This window comes from Hyaena hyaena, unplaced genomic scaffold, assembly GCF_003009895.1.
Source record: "Hyaena hyaena isolate Hyena2069 unplaced genomic scaffold, ASM300989v1 scaffold_213, whole genome shotgun sequence".
Lineage (NCBI taxonomy): Eukaryota > Metazoa > Chordata > Mammalia > Carnivora > Hyaenidae > Hyaena > Hyaena hyaena.
The window spans coordinates 2035601-2054549 of record NW_024080843.1 but is presented as its reverse complement, the minus strand read 5'-3'; the positions used below and the strand labels follow the sequence as shown (position 1 = coordinate 2054549).

The 18949-nt window shown below is 38.3% G+C and overlaps 1 protein-coding gene across 1 annotated transcript in view; it reads left to right on the top strand.

The window, feature by feature from the left end:
* MCF2L2 (MCF.2 cell line derived transforming sequence-like 2) overlaps window positions 1-18949 on the top strand; it is a gene marked incomplete at its 5' end in the record, with an annotated part of 252251 nt that overhangs the window by 72803 nt on the left and 160499 nt on the right. The window contains 2 exons of the mRNA XM_039242331.1: window positions 11637-11727; window positions 14013-14132. Coding sequence (XP_039098262.1) covers window positions 11637-11727; window positions 14013-14132 — 211 coding nt within the window. The remainder of the gene's footprint in view (window positions 1-11636; window positions 11728-14012; window positions 14133-18949) is intronic.

Genomic DNA, 18949 nt, shown 5'->3' with positions numbered 1-18949 from the left:
ACTGAGACTCTTTCATTAGTAGGCAGGGCTTATACTAAGACGAGATGTCTGCCCCCTGCTCACTGCTGAAGCTGCATTCTGACTGGTATGTGTGGTTATCTTCCCCTCTCTTCAGGGCAGGAGTCACTTTGGAGTAATGTTGGTCTCTATTGGGACTGCTTACACACTGCCTGCTTGTGGCACAAATTTTGATGGGCTCTGGCCAAGGGTGTATTGGAGGGGGCAGGTCCACAGGAGAACACCAAGTTGGAGTGTGTGATGTTAACAAGGTTTGCATAGGTCTGCTGTGGGAGGGGACCTGGAGTGCTTTAGAAATCACCTGTCAGCAAAGTCACCTATGGCAACAGCAAAGTCCATAGGTCTGCTCTGAAGGCTGGGTTGGAGGGGGTGTGTCTGCACAAGTGTGTGGAAGCGGGGGTGCATTGTTAGTGAGCTAGGTGGACATTGTTGATGCTGCACTCGTTATGGCAGGTGTCTGTGTATCTAGGTTGGCAGGGAGGGAAAGGATGCCCACCAGCTTTTCGGTTCTTGGAGAGGTCTCCCAATGATCCCTACTCCTCCAGCACATACTCTGAGATTAGTAAATAAATCTTCCTATTCACTCCAGGCATTTTTCAAACTGGTGCTTCTATGCTACATCTCAGTGGGGCTGTTTATTGTGCTGTCTCTTTAAGGATGTGGACTCAATTTCCCATTGCTCTCTCTGTTCTCCCAGAGCCAAGCCTTCTGATTTTTAAAGTTCCAACTGTTAAGCCCCATTGATTGTAAGAACTGGTGAAATTATGTCCCTCTGCTTTTCAAAGCCAAATAGTATAGGGATTCATCTTTTGTATGTGGGCTCTCCATACCTTGTGTGCCTGGTGTGAAGGTCTGGTCCACTTCCCTCTCTATACCCTAGGTGACCCTCCCTCCTGTGGACAGTCCCAAGGGGTCTGTTCAGCTCCCAGTAGTGTGTCCACCCTTCTTACCCTCTTCATTGTGACCTCTTCTCTACATTTAGCTGTGGGGCTTGTTTTGCCAGACTTCAGGTTGTTTTCTGGGTTGTACTCTGATGTGGGTGTTGTCTAGTTGTATCTTTGGGATGCAGTGAGCTTAGAGTCCTTCTACTCTGCCATCTTCCCCAGAAGTCAGTTTCTAGTCCATTTTACTTATTTTTTTAATTTTATTTTTTATGTTTTAAAATAAATATTCATTTTTATTTGAGACAGTGTAAGCAGGAGAGGGGCAGAGAGAGAGAGGGTGACATAGGATCTGAAATGGGCTCTGCGCTGACAGCAGTGGTGTTTGAATTTATGAACAGGGAAGTCATGACCTGAGCCAAAGTCAGACACTTAACCAACCGAGCCACCCAGGCACCCCGATTTTAAATAAAGACCTTAGCTTTCCTGCAGAGAAAATGGGAAACAGCTTTCTATTCTTGATGAGGCATCAAAGAATACGACAAAAGGTGAGGTTCTAGGTTTGATGAGAGAGGGAATCTATGATGATTCTGATACATTCAAGAGATTAAAATAAATTGTCCCCTATGTGTTCCATCCTTAATTTGAGATTACCTCATAATCTCTTCCAAACTCTAAAAATTATCCACTGAATTAGTATATCCATATATCAAGGACTTGAAGTTATTACAGTAAAACCTTGGTTTGCGAGCATAGTTTGTTCCAGAAACATGCTTGTAATCCAAAACACTTGTATATCAAAGCAAATTTCCCCATAAGAAATAATGGCAACTCAGATGATTCATTCCACAACCCAAATATATTCATATAAAAATGATTACAATACTGTACTATAACACAAAATAATAAAGAAAAAACAAAATATAAAGAAAAATAAACAAATAATGTGCACTTACCTTTGAAAACCTTGATGGCTGATGTGAGGGAGACAAGAGGGAGGGGGGTTATTGTGCAGGATGACTTTCACTATCACTACTGGATGTTGACTACAGTACAGTATTTATAAACTCTTGTCCTATACAATATTCAGTGTGACTGGCAATAAGGTAACAGAGGTCAGGGTCTATATCTGCAGACAGCCTGACCTAGAATGAAGCAAAGCATTCCTCAGCTTACTCTTGTATGGAAAAGCAAAAGACTGTCCATTGGTGCTTTGAAATGACAAACATACACTAGTGTCAGTTGTGGGCACCTTCCAGTGTTCTGAAAAATTACTGAATTCTGCCAAACACCGTGGCCTGAGATTGAGCATCCAAGCATGGAAGACGATCACCCACAGTTCCACAGAGAGAGGGAGAGACAGAGAGAGATATGAACCATTGTCTCATATCTCATGTTGTGATCATGTGACATTTGACATCATGTACTACTTAAATTGCAAGACATCTCTCATTTATCAAGTTAAAGTTTATTAGAAATGTTTACTCATCTTGTGGAACACTCTCAGAACAAGTTACTTGCAGTCCAAGGTTTTACTGTATACAGAATTAGAGTCATAGAATGTTAGAGTTGGAAGAAATACTTGGGATGAAGTGTGCCAGCCTTTCATTTTACAGATATAGATGCCAAGAGAATGCTATAAGGCTGAATGCATTATAAATCCTTTACTTCTGAATTAGAATCATATTTTTCAAAAAATAGGTTAATCATTCTAACTCTGTATCAGGAACACCTTTTAGGACTTCCATTCAAAAGAGAATTTTTATTTTTTTAATTTATTTTTTAAACAAAGCCAGTGTTTTGTTTAAAATAAGTCACTTTTTCCATTTTCTTCAGCCCTAGGAAATAAAATATAGTTCATTTTATTTATTTTTTTAAAAGAGAGAAACATTTTATTTTTATTATTTTTTAGTTAATTGATTAATTAATTAATTAATTAATACAAATAGTTTATTATCAAGTTGGTTTCCATATAACACCCAGTGCTCATCCCCACAAGTGCCCTCCTACAGGCCCATCTCTCCCCCCCCCCCACCGATGAGTCCTCAGTTTGTTCTCCGCATTCAAGAGTCTCTCTCCCTTTCCCCCATCATTTCCCCCCTTCTTCTCCCCCATGGTCCTCCGTTAAGTTCCTCTTAATCCTCCTATACATGCAAACATATGATATTTGTCCTTCTCTGCCTGACTTATTTCACTCAGCGTAACACCCTCAAGGTCCATCCATGTTGCTACACATGGCCAGATTTCATTGTTTCTCATTGCCATATAGTATTCCATGGTATAGATAAACCACATCTTCTTGATCATTCGTCCGCTGATGGACACTTAGGCTCTTTCCATGTTTTAGCTATTGTTGAGAGTGCTGCTATGAACATTGGGTACACGTGCTCCTATACATCAGCATTTCTGTATCCCTTGGGTAAATTCCTAGCAGTGCTATTGCTGGGTCATAGGGGAGTTCTATTGTTAGTTTCCTGAGGAACCTCCACACTGTTTTCCAGAGGGGCTGCACCAGTTGACATTCCCACCAACAGTGTAGGAGGGTGCCCGTTTCTCCACATCCTCGCCAGCATCTAGAGTTCTCTGATTTGCTCATTTTAGCCACTCTGACTGGCGTGAGGTGGTATCTCAGAGTGGTTTTGATTTGTATTTCCCTGATGAGGAGGGATGCTGAGCATCGTTTCATGTGTCTGTTGGCCATCTGGATATCCCAAAAGAGAATTTTTAAAACTACTTAATGTCATAGGCAAGATTTATGCTTGCTAACAGGCATAAATGATCCTAAAAAGTAGTTTGATTTTCTCCAGTAAGAAGTCTCATGGACAGTATGCCAATGGACAGTCATATGCTTGGAATTAGGCATTTGAATTAGGATTACCAAGTTATCTTGATTTTTCTGAGACTGTCTGTGTTTTAGCACTGAAGGTCCTGGTTCCCAGGAAGCTACTCAGGACACACTGGGATGTTTGGTTACCCTACATTTGACTCAGTTCTTATGGCAATGTGGTAAAATTTCAGTTAGTCAAAAATTTTTTTTATACCTAGCTTACTGAAAAAGGCAAATTATAGGAAAATATATTAACACCAGAACTTAATTAAGGAAATAAATACCACATCCACCACAAAACTGCTTCAGTATTTTGGGGTCAGACCACCTTTATCTCAATCTCTTAAACTTCTGTATTTATATTTAGTCATATTTAAAATGCCAGGCTTGACTCATTAAAAATCCAGTTCAGTTATATTTGTTACAGAGGAGTTACTAATATTGGAAAATGAAGAAATAATAGTGTTAAAGTATTTCCATACAAAGAGAGGATGAATTTTGTGGCATAAGCATTGGTTTCAGAGTCTGAAGACTTTGAATCTTGATTGTACATGGTGTGTGACTTTGAGCAAGTCATTATTATTTCTTTAAACATCTCTGAGGATTAGTTTCCTCATCTTATAATGTGGAACTATTATTACCAAACTGGTTGTGAGGATTATATTGAATAACATTTATTCAGATATCTAGCACATCATAGGACCTTACTGTTAAAAAGAACAATGGGGAACAAAACAGCCAAGTGTTACTTAAAGAAATATACTGTCCAGAAACTCCATTTCCTGTGCATTTAAGTTGAGGTTTTGATGCTTTTGTTGAACAAGATAGGGTGGAAAAACAAAACCAAACAATCCTACAGTAGTTGATATTATTGCATGTTGTTTAGCATATTTATCATATGGGAGGGCTGTATTCAAAATCACTGTCATGATTTATTATGTCTTCTTTCTGAACTGAGGTCTGTACACAGTTGTGTCTGGAGACACAGCCCTTTAGGTACACAGGTATTTTCCCAGGAGATCCCACCCTTTTTAGCCAGATGCTCTGGCCCTGGCACTTGATCTGCATGGAGCTAAGAAGAGCCTTGTTGTGAGGGGCATTTGCCCTCAGTTTGGTTGGGAAGGCCACACAGACATCAGCTGCTTATTTTTTTTTTTTTTTAGTTATTATATAATATTTTATTTCAAATGGAATTACTTCTTTCTTTGATGTCTTTTTTTTTTTTTTACAAATAGTTTATTGTCAAATTAGTTTCCACATAACACCCAGTGCTCATCCCCAAAGTGCCCTCCTCCATGCCCCTCCCCCCTCCCCCCCACATCCATCAGTCCTCAGTTTTTGTCAGCATTCAAGAGTCTCTCATGGTTTGCCTCTCTCCCTTTCCCCCATCATTTCCCCCCTTCTTCTCCCCCTTGTTCCTCCGTCAAGTTCCTCCTAATCCTCCTATACGTGCAAACATATGATATTTGTCCTTCTCTGCCTGACTTATTTCGCTCAGCATAACACCCTCAAGGTCCATCCATGTTGCTACACATGGCCAGATTTCATTGTTTCTCATTGCCATATAGTATTCCATGGTATAGATAAACCACATCTTCTTGATTCATTCATCTGTTGATGGACACTTAGGCTCTTTCCATGTTTTAGCTATTGTGGAGAGTGCTGCTATGAACATTGGGGTCCATGTGCTCCTATGCCTCAGCATTTCTGTATCCCTTGGGTAAATTCCTAGCAGTGCTATTGCTGGGTCATAGGGGAGTTCTATTGTTAGTTTCCTGAGGAACCTCCACACTGTTTTCCAGAGGGGCTGTACCAATTTACATTCCCACCAACAGTGTAGGAGGGTGCCCGTTTCTCCACACCCTCGCCATCAGCTGCTTATTTTATAGATCAAAAAACAGTCTGTATTTATGTGCTATATGTATTTGCTGAACTTTTCCCAACTCTACCTGGCTTACGAGCTCTAGATGTTACCATAGAACATTATTACTCAATGATTATTTGCTTTAAAGAAAAGAAAAACGCTAGCCACAGCAAAATACACAAAATAAAACTGCCACAAGATAGAAGCAGATGATCTATGAGACAAAACTGAACAGGAGCAGTGGGATGGGGCTAAGAGCATGAATATTGGTATCAGAGAGCTCTGAGTTTGAAATCCATTTTGCTAGTGTGATATCAAGCAGGTTATTTTATTTCTATCAGCCTTTGTTTCACCTTCTATAAAATAGAAATAGCAATATTTATTGCATAAGATTAAGTGAAATAAAAAATAAATGTGCTTGACAAATAATAGGAGCTCAATATACAGTGGATGTCATTATCTAAAGTTATTATTTTTGTTTTTTTTTAAAGTTTATTTATTTATTTTGAGAGAGAGTGCACTGAAGGGGCAGAGAGGGAGAGAGAGAGAGAATCACAAGCAAGCCCCGTACCATCAGTGCAGAGCCTGATGCAGGGCTTGAACTAATGATCTGTGAGATCATGACCTGAGTTGAAAGCAAGTCAGATGCTTAACCAACTGAGCCACCTAGGCACCCTATTTTTGTTATCAACATGCGTGGCTTTTTTTTCCTGTACTCTAGAACAGTTTGGGTGATTCTTGTGTCCCCTTTGATCAGTGCTGAACACATGTTGGGCACTTGATAAGTATGGATCTTTGTTCTTAAATTTGATAATATTTTTCCTTTCTCACAACTTGAATTCATTTAATTCATTATTTTTTAACTGAGTTATAATTTACATGTAATAAAGTATATAAATCTCAACTATATAGCTCAATGAATATTTGCCTCATTATACACCATGTAACAACCAGCAAAATCGGGGTTATACACCATATAACAACCGGCAAAAGACTTCAACCTGTGAAGGTTGCTTTCTGCTTCTTTCCCAGCAATATCTGTAGCCTTATTCTCACGTCTTTACCCCATCCTTCAAGAAAACGACTATTTTCCCTTTTATCACCACTGATTAGAAAAATTGCATACTATTTGGAAGTTGAGCAAGCCTCTCTAAAAACATCTATGGATCAAAGAATAAGTCACAAAGGAAATTAGAAAACATTTTAACTGAATAATAACAAAACAGTATATCAAAATTTAAGTGATATAAAGCTTTAGCTATAAATATTTTTATTAGAAGAGAGGAACATTTAAAATCAATGATCTGATCTTCTACCTTAAGAAGTTAAAAAAAGATAATTACAATTAAACCCAAAGAAAAGAGAAGGAAGGATATTGTGAAAGAACTCCCCTGCCCCCTCCCCCAAAAGCTAAATGAAACAGAAAGGGGAAAAATAATAGAGTTCCATTTTAATTCCATAGTGATCAGAAATCACTGAAATTGCAGTGACTACAATTGAAGCCATTTAAAAATTTGTTGAGATTTGCTTTATGGGCTAGGAGAGTGGAGTATTTTGATAAATATCCTGTGTGTATTTGAAAAGAATGGGTATTCTGCAGTTGTTGAATGTTGAGTTTGTCAAGTCTATGTCCTTACTGGCTTTTAGTTACAAAGACAGAGTCTCTAACTTTATGGATTTATCTATTTTTCTTTTAAGTTCTATTAATTTCTTCCTAATGTGTTTTGAAGCAATGTTACAGTATATGTATACCTTTAGGATTGTTATGTCTTCCTGATGAACTGATATATGTTCAGTGTGAATCACATGTCTCTGCCAATACCCTTTGTGTGGCACACTTTTCCTAATGTTAATATAGCCACACTGGCTTCTTATGATTAGTGATTGCACGGTATGTCTTTTATCATCCTTTTTCTTTCTATCTCTGTTCCCATATTTAAAGCATAATCATTGTGTCTTATAATCAAGTATTTTTATTCTCACACTGCATGCCTTTTAAGTGGAGTAGTATAGACCATTTCCACCTAAAGTGATTATTGAGATTGATTGGATTTAAATCTACCATCTTGCTTTTTGTACCATTTGTGACTTGTTCTTTATTTCTCCTTTCCTGCTATGTTAGTCTGCTCTGGCTACCATAACAGATTACCATAGACTGGATGGCTGAAATAACAGAATTTATTTTCTCACAATTCTGGAGGCTAGAAGTCCAGGATCAAGGTTCTTAGGAGGGCACTAACCCTATCAACTCTTATGACCTTATTTAACCTTTATCACATTCTTGCAGGCCCCATTGCTAATTACAGTCATGTTGTGAGTTACAACTTCATGAGGATTTTGGAAAGATATGTTTAGTCTGCAGCACCTGCTCTCTTTGGAATTATTCAGATATTTTCAGTATTCCATTTAATCTCCAATAGGTTAAAATCCAGTCCAATAGAGTGAAATTTAAGCAACAGTTTCTCTAGTGTTACAGTATGTAAACTTTTACATATGTAATGTATTTAATAATAACTTAAATATTGTTTCACTTTTAATAGTCAAGTCTTTTAGTGAAAATAAAAAACACAGTTGATAATATTTATTCACATGTGTAATGTTTACAGTGCTCTTCATTCCTTTTGTGGATTTACTTTACTGTGTGGGATTATTTCCTTTCAGGGACATACATTTACCTATTATCAGAATAAGCAATCACCACTTCAGATGAAAGCCTCTTCTAGTATTTGCTCACTATGGAAGCTTTCTTTGTCTTCAGAGTTCTCTAAAATCTTGAATGACAAATAGAAGTTTTTAATTTGGCCAGTTTGTTGTTGTTGCATCAACTGCTATATAGACACCTTAATCTCACTATGCATCCCATTAAATGTCAGTAAACCTCAGTGTTACAATCAATGTTTTGGGCAATAAAGAAAAGTAACTAAATTGAGGGGTCAGCATTCATTGTACAGCTCCTAACCTCTGCCCAGCCAGCTTCCCTGAAGGTTTTTTTAAAATGTCTTTTTTTTTTCAAATTCCAGAATAGTTCACATACAGTGTAATATTTGTTTTAGGTGTACAATAGAATGATTCAACATTTCCATACATCACCTTGTGCTCATCACAAGTGCCCTCCTCAATCCCCATCACCTATTTCCTGCATCCCCCCTCTGGTAACCATCAATGTGTTCTCTATAGTTAAGAATCTATTTATTGGTTTGCCTCTCTCTCTCTTTTTTCCCCTTTGCTCATTTGTCTTGTTTCTTAAATTCCACATATGAGTGAAGTTATATGGTATTTGTCTTTCTCTGACTGACTTATTTCACTCAGTATTATACTCTCTAGTAGTTTTTTTTTTTTTTTTTTTTAATAAGAATGCAAGTCTTGTTAAACAGAAGCTGAATCTCCTTTTCAGGCTGTTTCTTTTTCTTCCACATTCATACTTCCAACTTTTTTTTTTTTTTTAATATTTTATTTATTTCTAGGAGAGAGAGAGACAGCATGAGCAGGGGAGGGTCAGAGAGAGAAGGAGTGACAGACTCCGAAACAGGCTCCAGGCTCTGAGCTGGCAGTCAGCACAGAGCCCGATGCGGGGCTCGAACCCACGAACCGCGAGGTCATGACCTGAGCGAAAGTTGGACGCTTAACCGACTAAGCCACCCGGGCACCCCATCATGCTTCCAACTTTATTCAGCCTGGAGAACATCCTTTAACATTTCATGACGTGAATGTCCACTGGCAATAAATTCTCTCAGCTTTAATTGTCTGGAAATGTCTTTATTCCATCTTCATTTTTAAAAATGGGTAAAGAAGATAGGATGTACACACACACACACACACACACACACACACATACATGCACACTGGAATACTACTTGGCAATGAAAAAGAATGAAATCTTGCCATTTGCAACAATGTGGATGGAACTGGAGGGTTTTATGCTAAATGAGATAAATCAGTCAGAGAAAGACAGGTGTCACATGTTCTCATTTATATGCAGAATTTGAGAAACTTAACAGAAGACCATGGAAGAAGAGAAGGAAAAAAAATAGTTAAAAACAGAGGGAGACAAACCATAAGAGACTTTTTTTTTTAAAATATTTTTATTTATTTCTAGGAGAGAGAGAGAGAGAGACAGTGTGAGCAGGGGAGGGTCAGAGAGAGAGGGAGATACAGACTCCGAAATAGGCTCCAGGCTCTGAGCCGGCAGTCAGCACAGAGCCCGACGTGGGGCTCGAACCCACGAACCGCGAGATCATGACCTAAGCGAAAGTCGGACGCTTAACCGACTAAGCCACCCAGGCTCCCCGATGAGAGACTTTTAAATACAGAGAAAAAATTGAGGGTTGATAGGAGGGCAGAGGGGGGAGAGGAAAATAGGAGCTGGGCATTGGGATGAGTACTGGGTGTTGTATGTAAGTGATGAATCATGGATATCTACTCCTAAAGCCAAGAGCACACTGTATACTCTGTATGTTAGCCTACTTGACAACAAATTATATATATATATGAAAAAAATAAAAAATACATAAAAAATAAAATGAATTTTCAGTTGGTATGGGATGCTAAATGGATCATTTTATTCAGGTTACTACTCTAAAGATATCATTCTATTGAATTGTAGCTTCCATAGTTTCTGTTGAAAAGTCAGTGATAATTTTTAATGTTAATCTTCTGTAGGTAATATATTTTTTTTTCCCACTGGATGCTGGGTTTCTTCATATCTTTAATTTTGAGCCATTTGGCTCTGATATGACTGGATAAAGTTTTCTTTGTATTTCACATATCCAGCATAAAGTAAAAAATTAATAAAGACCCAACAAAGCAAGAAGAAAATAATAATTAAGAGATAAAATACTCAAGAAATATAGACTCAAAGATATTCCTGATTTTAGCAGACAACTTTAAAATAATTATGATCAGAGGCACCTGGGTGACTCAGTCAATTGAGCTTCCGACTTCGGCTGAGGTCATGATCTCATGGTTCGTGGGTTCGAGCCCCACGTCGGGCTCTGTGCTGACAGCCAACTCAGAGCCTGGAGCCTGTTTCAGATTCTGTATCTCCCTCTCTCTGACATCCCCCACCCCCGCTCACACTGCCTCTCTCTCTCAGAAATAAATAAAACATTAGAAAAACCCTTTAAAATAATTATTATCAATATATTAAGAAAAACAATTATGATCCATACACGTAGACAAAATGGATTAAAAGATGCATTATTTCAGCTGAGAATCAGAAACTATAATAATCAAATGAACTTCCTAAAATCACAAAACACCAGGGGCACAAGGGTGGCCCAGTTGGTTAAGCCTCCAACTTCAGCTCAGATAATGGTCTTGGCAATTCGTGGGTTGGAGCCCTGCTCAGGCTCTGTGCCTGAACGCAGCAGAAGATAGGATATGTGAAACTGAAAACATATCACTGAAAATACTCAAACTGAAACACAGAAAAGAGATAGGAATATAATGTAATATAATTTAATTGTGGGAACTTTAGCTTAAAAGAATTTTGTGGAGACCTATGAGGGGCCAAATAGCATTCTTTGGTTCCTAGTGAAGATACAATTTCTTGTGGATATAATTCGCTGGCTGTGTATAGCTGGGCACTGGAAGGGGAGTTGTTTTCCCACAGACATGTGTTATTTCTGAACACCTATAGGACTGACTCCTATGGAAGCATATTGATAGCTCCATGAATGTCAGTTTAGGGAAGAGAAAGGCAACAGAGCTCAACCTTGAGGTCCTTGGCATACACTGGGATGTGTGATGCCTAACAGACATGTGTATTTTCCTTCTGGTATGAGCACATGTGCTCCCTGGGTGTTTCAGACACTTGCTAGCCATAAACAGAGCCCTTGATAGGGTTTGAGATGCCAAGTGTTTCTATTTCGTTAAGGCTGCCAGGCTGAGATGAGGATAGGAAGTTGGTTCCTTTGTCAGGAAAGGACAATGTGAATGTTTACACATGAGCCTGGAGTGCCAGAGGCTGGAGAATGTACTGCTGAGGGAGCCACCCAGAACTCATGTGTCTCACCTGGTCTCTAATATGACCATCCCTTTTTTGCAGTGTGGAGGCTGCCAGCATCGGATTCATCATTGTTATTGACCGACGGAGGGACAAGTGGAGCTCCATAAAAGCATCATTGACACGAATAGCTGTAAATATTCATTTTTTGTGCTGTTGTTATAAAAGTAATTTAAATTGTCTGTTCAAGTACTTTATGTCAAAGTCACAAGGAAAAGGCAATTATTTTATGCAAGGTTTTGGGAAGGTCTTTGTAGCAGAGGCTGTGTGTCACATCCATGTCCCCTCTGCCACTTGCTGGTCACTGCAGACAATTCCTGAGCATGTCCAAAGCTTCCTGAATCTACGTTATTGATCTATCTAGTCATGGAAGAGAGGCATGTAGGAAGTGCTGGAAAGTTACTGCCCCAGGAGTGACCAACTATTGAGTTATGGGAATTAATGGATAAATCCCCCAACTTCTACATCCCCCTCAGTGGGACAATTCTGAGATATGTACCACACAATATTTCAGAGGATCTGGACCCTTCTTGCTCACAGCAGTGCCTCCCTTGATATATTGGCTCTCTAGTTCCCACATTCTCACCTTCCTCCACTCTTTTACTATGTTTCCTCAATAATTGAGGAAAGGTTGAGTTCCTCAATAAACTCTATACCCAGATCCTTGTCCTAGGATTTGCTGTGGGGGGGTGAAGAGTCACTCAGTGTTAAGCCAGTCTTCATTTCAGTATTCAGATTTGCTTTTCACATATTGAAAGATACGGGGAAAATCAGACAAAATATGATATCTGCTTACTTTTGGTATAAAACTGTGCAACCTTGGATGAATTTCCTTTTCCATCTAATTAGTCTGATTTTGATCCCTCTCTGTTGCCTTTCAGCAAGTAGATGTATCCTTTCTCTCCTTAGGGACCTCAGACCAGGGAACTCAACCACATGAGCAGGCAGAGACACCTCAGAGTAGCCATTCCAGCATTTCCACCAAAGCACAGGTTGTGTAGGGCAGTTGGGACTGGATGAAGAGGATGGGATATGGTAGGATGGTAATGTACATGTAGAGGTTGGGATGAGAGAGGGACATTTGAAGCCTCACTTAGGCCTACTTACAAAGGCAGTCACACAAGCAAACATGCACATACTACAGTCTCAGATCTAGAGCCTTAGCCAGAAATACAAATAGTGTCTCAGCCCATTTGTCCTGTCATGACATAACAAGATAAAAGCTCTTCTTCTTTTACGAGCTTGCATTTCAAAGATGGGGGAAAGGAAGACTTCCTATGCTTTGTGTATGGATTGTTCTGTTCCTTTGGTTTAGTTTTGGCTACAGGATTTATTTTGTGGCTCATTCTCTGAAAATTTAGATACTTGACAGTGCCCATGACTATTTTAGAGAACTGGCCTCAAGAGAGTTCTGGTTTCCCAGGGTCCATTGACAATACTTGAATAATCTAATATCTGAGCCTAATTTGTTCAAGAATTACATTATCACTTTATGCATAAAAGACACTGTAGTTCAGGGATCCCCAAACCTGGCTCCCAATCAGAATCTTCAGGTGCATGTTGAAAATAGATAACGTGGGCTTCATCCTAGCTCTAGTGAATCAGAATATTCCAGGGTAAAAACCAGATTGTTTTTCAACAAGCACCTTAGGAGGTTCCTTTTGGGAACCACTAGGAGAAAGCCACAGCAATGGGGGACTAAAAATGTCAGTTGTGCCATTAAGTTGTTATATGAATCTGAGTTATCTTATTTCTCAGGGCCTTGCTTCAAGATGAAGGCAATGCTTCCTGAAAGCAACTAAAATACTAAATCTTTGACTCAATAATTCTTTTGGGAAACTGTCCTAAGAAAATGTTCAAAAATGTGAATAAAGATGTTTATAAAAAATTATGGGAAAAAAATGAAATCAATAGCAATAAGGGATTGGTTAAGTAATTTGTGCACCCGTGAAAAATAATATTTCCAAAGAATTTTTAATAATAGAAATAAAAGCTCATGGTATTATATTAAGTGTAAAAGCAAGTTACAAAATATTTCTACAGTGTGGGTTTAACCATGATAAAGATATTTCAGCAGAGAAAATACCTTGTAAATAATTAGATTAAAATATTAAAAATGGCTATGAGATCATGGGTGGTTTTGGTGGTTTTCTTTTCCTACCATATACTTTCATTATTCTCTGATTATTTTTTCTGTAAAGAGTGTGAAATACTTTTATAATCAGAATTTTTTTCATTTGGTATGATTTTTGAAGAGGGATTTGGATTATTCAAATACTATCTCTTTAAGCTCTGAAATTCTGTAATTCATATTCTAATTCTTTGGCATCTATGGTGTCTGCTTCATATCTGTGATCTTAGGCAAGAGGAGACCAATGGGTGTGACAGTTGCCCTGACACTTTCCATGATCCTTCCAGGTAGCATTTCCAGGAAACTTGCAGCTCATATTCATCCTTCGTCCATCTCGCTTTATCCAGAGGACATTCACTGACATTGGCATTAAGTATTATCGCGATGAATTTAAAATGAAAGTGCCGGTAAGCATGACTTTTCATCTTGCCTGCTTTTGTTCAGGGCCTGTGGAGAAGATGGCATTTGAGCTGAGTTTAAGAAAGGTAAGGACTCCACAGGCAGACAGAGGAGGGCATTCTGGGCAGAAGGAACAGCATGTGTAAGGGCACAGAGGCAGGAAGAACATACTTTATGTGAGATCCCTGGGGAAACCCCATTTTTGTTGGAATATATATAAGATAATTGTTTGGAGGGAAAAAAGTAGAAAACATGGAATAGGTTTTTTTTTACAAATAGTTTATTGTCAAATTAGTTTCCACATAACACTCAGTGCTCATCCCCACAAGTGTCCTCCTCCATGCCCCTCCCCCCTCCCCCCACATCCATCAGTCCTCAGTTTTTGTCAGCATTCAAGAGTCTCTCATGGTTTGCCTCTCTCCCTTTCCCCCACCATTTCCGCCCTTCTTCTCCCCCTTGTTCCTCCGTCAAGTTCCTCCTAATCCTCCTATACGTGCAAACATATGATATTTGTCCTTCTCTGCCTGACTTATTTCGCTCAGCATAACACCCTCAAGGTCCATCCATGTTGCTACACATGGCCAGATTTCATTGTTTCTCATTGCCATGTAGTATTCCATGGTATAGATAAACCACATCTTCTTGATCCATTCATCTGTTGATGGACACTTAGGCTCTTTCCATGTTTTAGCTCCACAATAGCTAAAACATGGAATAGGTTTTTATGTAAGGATAAAAGGTCTGGATTTTATTCGGTAGGCAGTGGGGAATCTGGTGAAGGTTTTTCAGTGACTTGGGTAATGGTCTAACAAGACTGTAGAAAGTATTGAAAGAGGAAGAGATACTGTAAGAAAATATGGTCTAAAATATGGGGTGACACAAATATAGGTGACTATAGAATAACAATAAAACCTACATGTGATATTCTTTAAGGAAAACAGGCACTTTCATACTTTGCTGATTGGAATGAAGTTGGTAATGATCAATACGAAGGACTAATTGGCAGCATTTATCAAAAATTAAAGTGTACACACTCTCTGACCTTCCTATGAAAGTTATTCTACAAATAGTCTCACATATGTGCATAAATCTGCCTATACAATGATATTCATTGCCAAATTTTTGTAATGATAAATGCTTGGAAACACCATAATGACCAACAACAGGGGAGTGGTTAAATAATGGTTTACACAATTAGATACTTTGTAACCATCAAAAGTGATAAGTCATGATATAACCACAGTGAAAACAAGTGGCAGTTAACATATACCTAACCTATTATCCAACCAAGAGAAATGAAAACATGTGTCCACAAAGAGACATGTGCAAGATGTCCATGAACTGGTAAATGGATAAAGAAATTGTGGCATATTCACATAATGGAATAATATTAAGCAATAAAAAAGAATGAAGTATTGATATATATATAACAGCATGGCTGCATCTCCAAAATATTCTCTTGAAAGAAAAAAATCAGACATTAAGGAGAATATGTTCTGTGATTCTTTTTACATAAAGTTTAAGAAGAGGCAAAACTAAGCTGTGATGTTAGGAAATTACAATGGTGGCTGCTGTTACGGGTAAGGGGTAGTGAAAATTGATTGGAAGGAGGCGCAAGGGAACTTTCTGGGGAAATGTATATCTCGATTGAATGGAGTTATAGGTGTGTATACACTTACCAGAGCTAATTGACCTATACTTACAATCTGTGAATTTTATTGATGTAAATTATATCTCAATTGAAAAGGAAAAACAAAAAACGGGAAAATAGGTATGATGAATCTATAGTGACAGAGAATTTCTTTTTTTTTTTTACAAATAGTTTATTGTCAAATTAGTTTCCACATAACACTCAGTGCTCATCCCCACAAGTGCCCTCCTCCATGCCCATCCCTCCTCTCCCCCACATCCATCAGTCCTCAGTTTTTGTCAGCATTCAAGAGTCTCTCATGGTTTGCTTCTCTCCCTTACCCCCACCATTTCCGCCCTTCTTCTCCCCCTTGTTCCTCTGTTAAGTTCCTCCTAATCCTCCTATACGTGCAGACATATGGTATTTGTCCTTCTCTGCCTGACTTATTTCACTCAGCATAACACCCTCAAGGTCCATCCATGTTGCTACACATGGCCAGATTTCATTCTTTCTCATCTAATACATATGTTTGGTGTTATTTTTTGTTTAGTTGGAATAATTTCAAACTCAGAAAAGTTTCAAAAGTGAGATTGGGGTGCCTGGGTGACTCAGTCACTTAAGCATCCAACTCATGTTTGAGACTCAAGTCATGATCTCATGGCTCATGGGTTCAAGCCTCACCTTGGGCTCCGCACTGACAGCGCAGAGCCTGGTTGGGATTCTCTCCTTCTCTCTCTGTCGCTCTTCTGCTTGCACTCTCTCTTTCTCTGAAAAATAAATACAATAAGCATTTGAAAAAAGTAAGATTAGTCCTCAGTTTTTGTCAGCATTCAAGAGACACTTGTGGGGATGAGCACTGAGTGTTATGTGGAAACTAATTTGACAATAAACTATTTGTAAAAAAAATAAAAATAAAAATAAAATAAAATAAAATAAAATAGTCAAATGAAAAAAAACAAAACAAAACAAAAAAAAAGAATGTAAAAAAAAAAGAAAAAAGTAAGATTAGTACAAAGAACATATTATGCCCTTTACCAAGATTGATTCACCTATTTCAACATTTTATCCCCATTTGCTTTATTATTTATTATTTGCTTCTCTCTATAGATTATTATATATGTCTATAGATATATACATTTCTCTTTTTCTCTCTTTAATATAATACATATAGAAATATATATTTATCTATATTTGTAATATAGAGGACAAATTTACATATAAAGATATATATATAAATGTATGTATTATACATGTATGTGTATATATATTGGTCTATACAAGATCTAGTTCAGAATCAGACAGTATATATTGTTGTCATATGTCTTCAGTTTCCTTTAATCTGAAACATTTCCACAGTCTTTCTTTGTCTTTTGTGACATTAGCATTCTTGAAGAATACAATCACTTGAAATTTAAAACTTACCTCATTTGAGGCTCATGTGATGATTTCTCAAGATTTGATCCAGGTTATGCATTCCTAGCTGGAATACTACTTAAGTGATGTCATGTCCTTCTCAGGGTGTCACATGTGGAGATATACAGTGTTCATCTACCCCCTCATCAGTAACATTATTTTGACCCCCTAGTCAAGGTGTTCTTCATTTTCTCAAATGTAATATGTTTCCATTGCAACTAATACAGAATCTTTGGAGAAACACTTTAAGACCATAAAAATATCCTGCTCCTCAAAAGATTCTTCTCTATATTTAGTATCTAATATATATTTAATATCTTTTGATAATTATTGCCTGGAACAATCTTTATTAAATTGCTTACAAAATAATGATTTTCCAACTACAATACACTGAACATGTACTAATCAGAAGTTGGTTTTGGTTTTCTACTATAAGCTAGAACTTTCCTTTCTCCCTTTTCTTAATAAGTATTTTGTTTTGTTTTGTTTTGTTTTGTTTTAATATAGTTTATTGTCAAATTGGTTTCCATACAACACCCAGAGCCCATCCCAACAAGTGCCCTCCTCCATGCCCATCCCCATTTTCCCCTCTGCACCCCCCCCCCATCAACCCTCAGTTTGTTCTCAGCATTCAAGAGTCTCTTATGGTTTGCCTCCCTCCCTCTCTGTAACTATTTTTCCCCCTTCCCCCCCTGCCCATGGTCTTCTGTAAAGTTTCTCCTGATCCATATATGAGTGAAAACATATAGTATCTGTCTTTCTCTGCCTGACTTCTTTTGCTCAGCATAACACCCTCCAGTTCCATCCATGTTACTACAAATGGCCAGATTTCATTCTTTCTCATTGCCATGTATAGATAAACCACATCTTGATCCATTCATCAGTTGATGGACATATAGGCTGTTTCCACAATTTGGCTATTGTTGAAAGTGTTGCTATGAACATTGGGGTGCATGTGCTCCTATGCATCAGTACTCCTGTATCCCTTGGGTAAATTTCTAGCAGTGCTATTGCTGGGTCATAGGGGAGTTCTATTGTTAATTATTTGAGGAACCTTCACACCGTTTTCCAGAGCAGCTGCACCAGTTAACATTCCCACCAACAGTGTAAGAAGGTTCCCATTTTTCCACATCCTTGCCAGAATCTATAGTCTCCTGATTTGTTCATTTTAGCTACTCTGACTGGCATGAGGTGGTATCTCAGTGTGGTTTTGATTTGTATTTCCCTGATGATGAGGGACGTTGGGCATTATTTCATGTGTCTGTTGGCCATCTGGATGTCTTCTTTGGAGAAGTGTCTATTCATGTCTTCTGCCCATTTCTTCACTGGATTATTTGTTTTTTTAAATTTTTAATATTTTTGAGAGAGACAGAATGAGTGGAGGAGGTGCAGAGAGAGAAGGAGACACAGAATCCAAAGCAGGCTCCAGGCTCTGAGCTGTAAGCACAGAGCCCAAGGTGGGGCTCAAACCCACCAACTGTGAGATCATGATCTGAGCTGAAGCTGGATGCTTAACTGACTGAGCCACCCAGGCGCCCCTGGATTATTTGTTTTTTTGAGTGTGGAGTTTGGTGAGTTCCTTATAGATTTTGGATACTAGCCCTTTATCTGATATGTCATTTGCAACTATCTTTTCCCATTCCATCGGTTGCCTATCAGTTTTGTTGATTGTTTCCTCTGCAGTGCAGAAGCTTTTTGTCTTTGTCCCAATGGTTCGTTTTTGCTTTTGATTCCCTTGCCTTCGGAGATGTGTCGAGTAAGAAATTGCTGCACCTGAGTTCA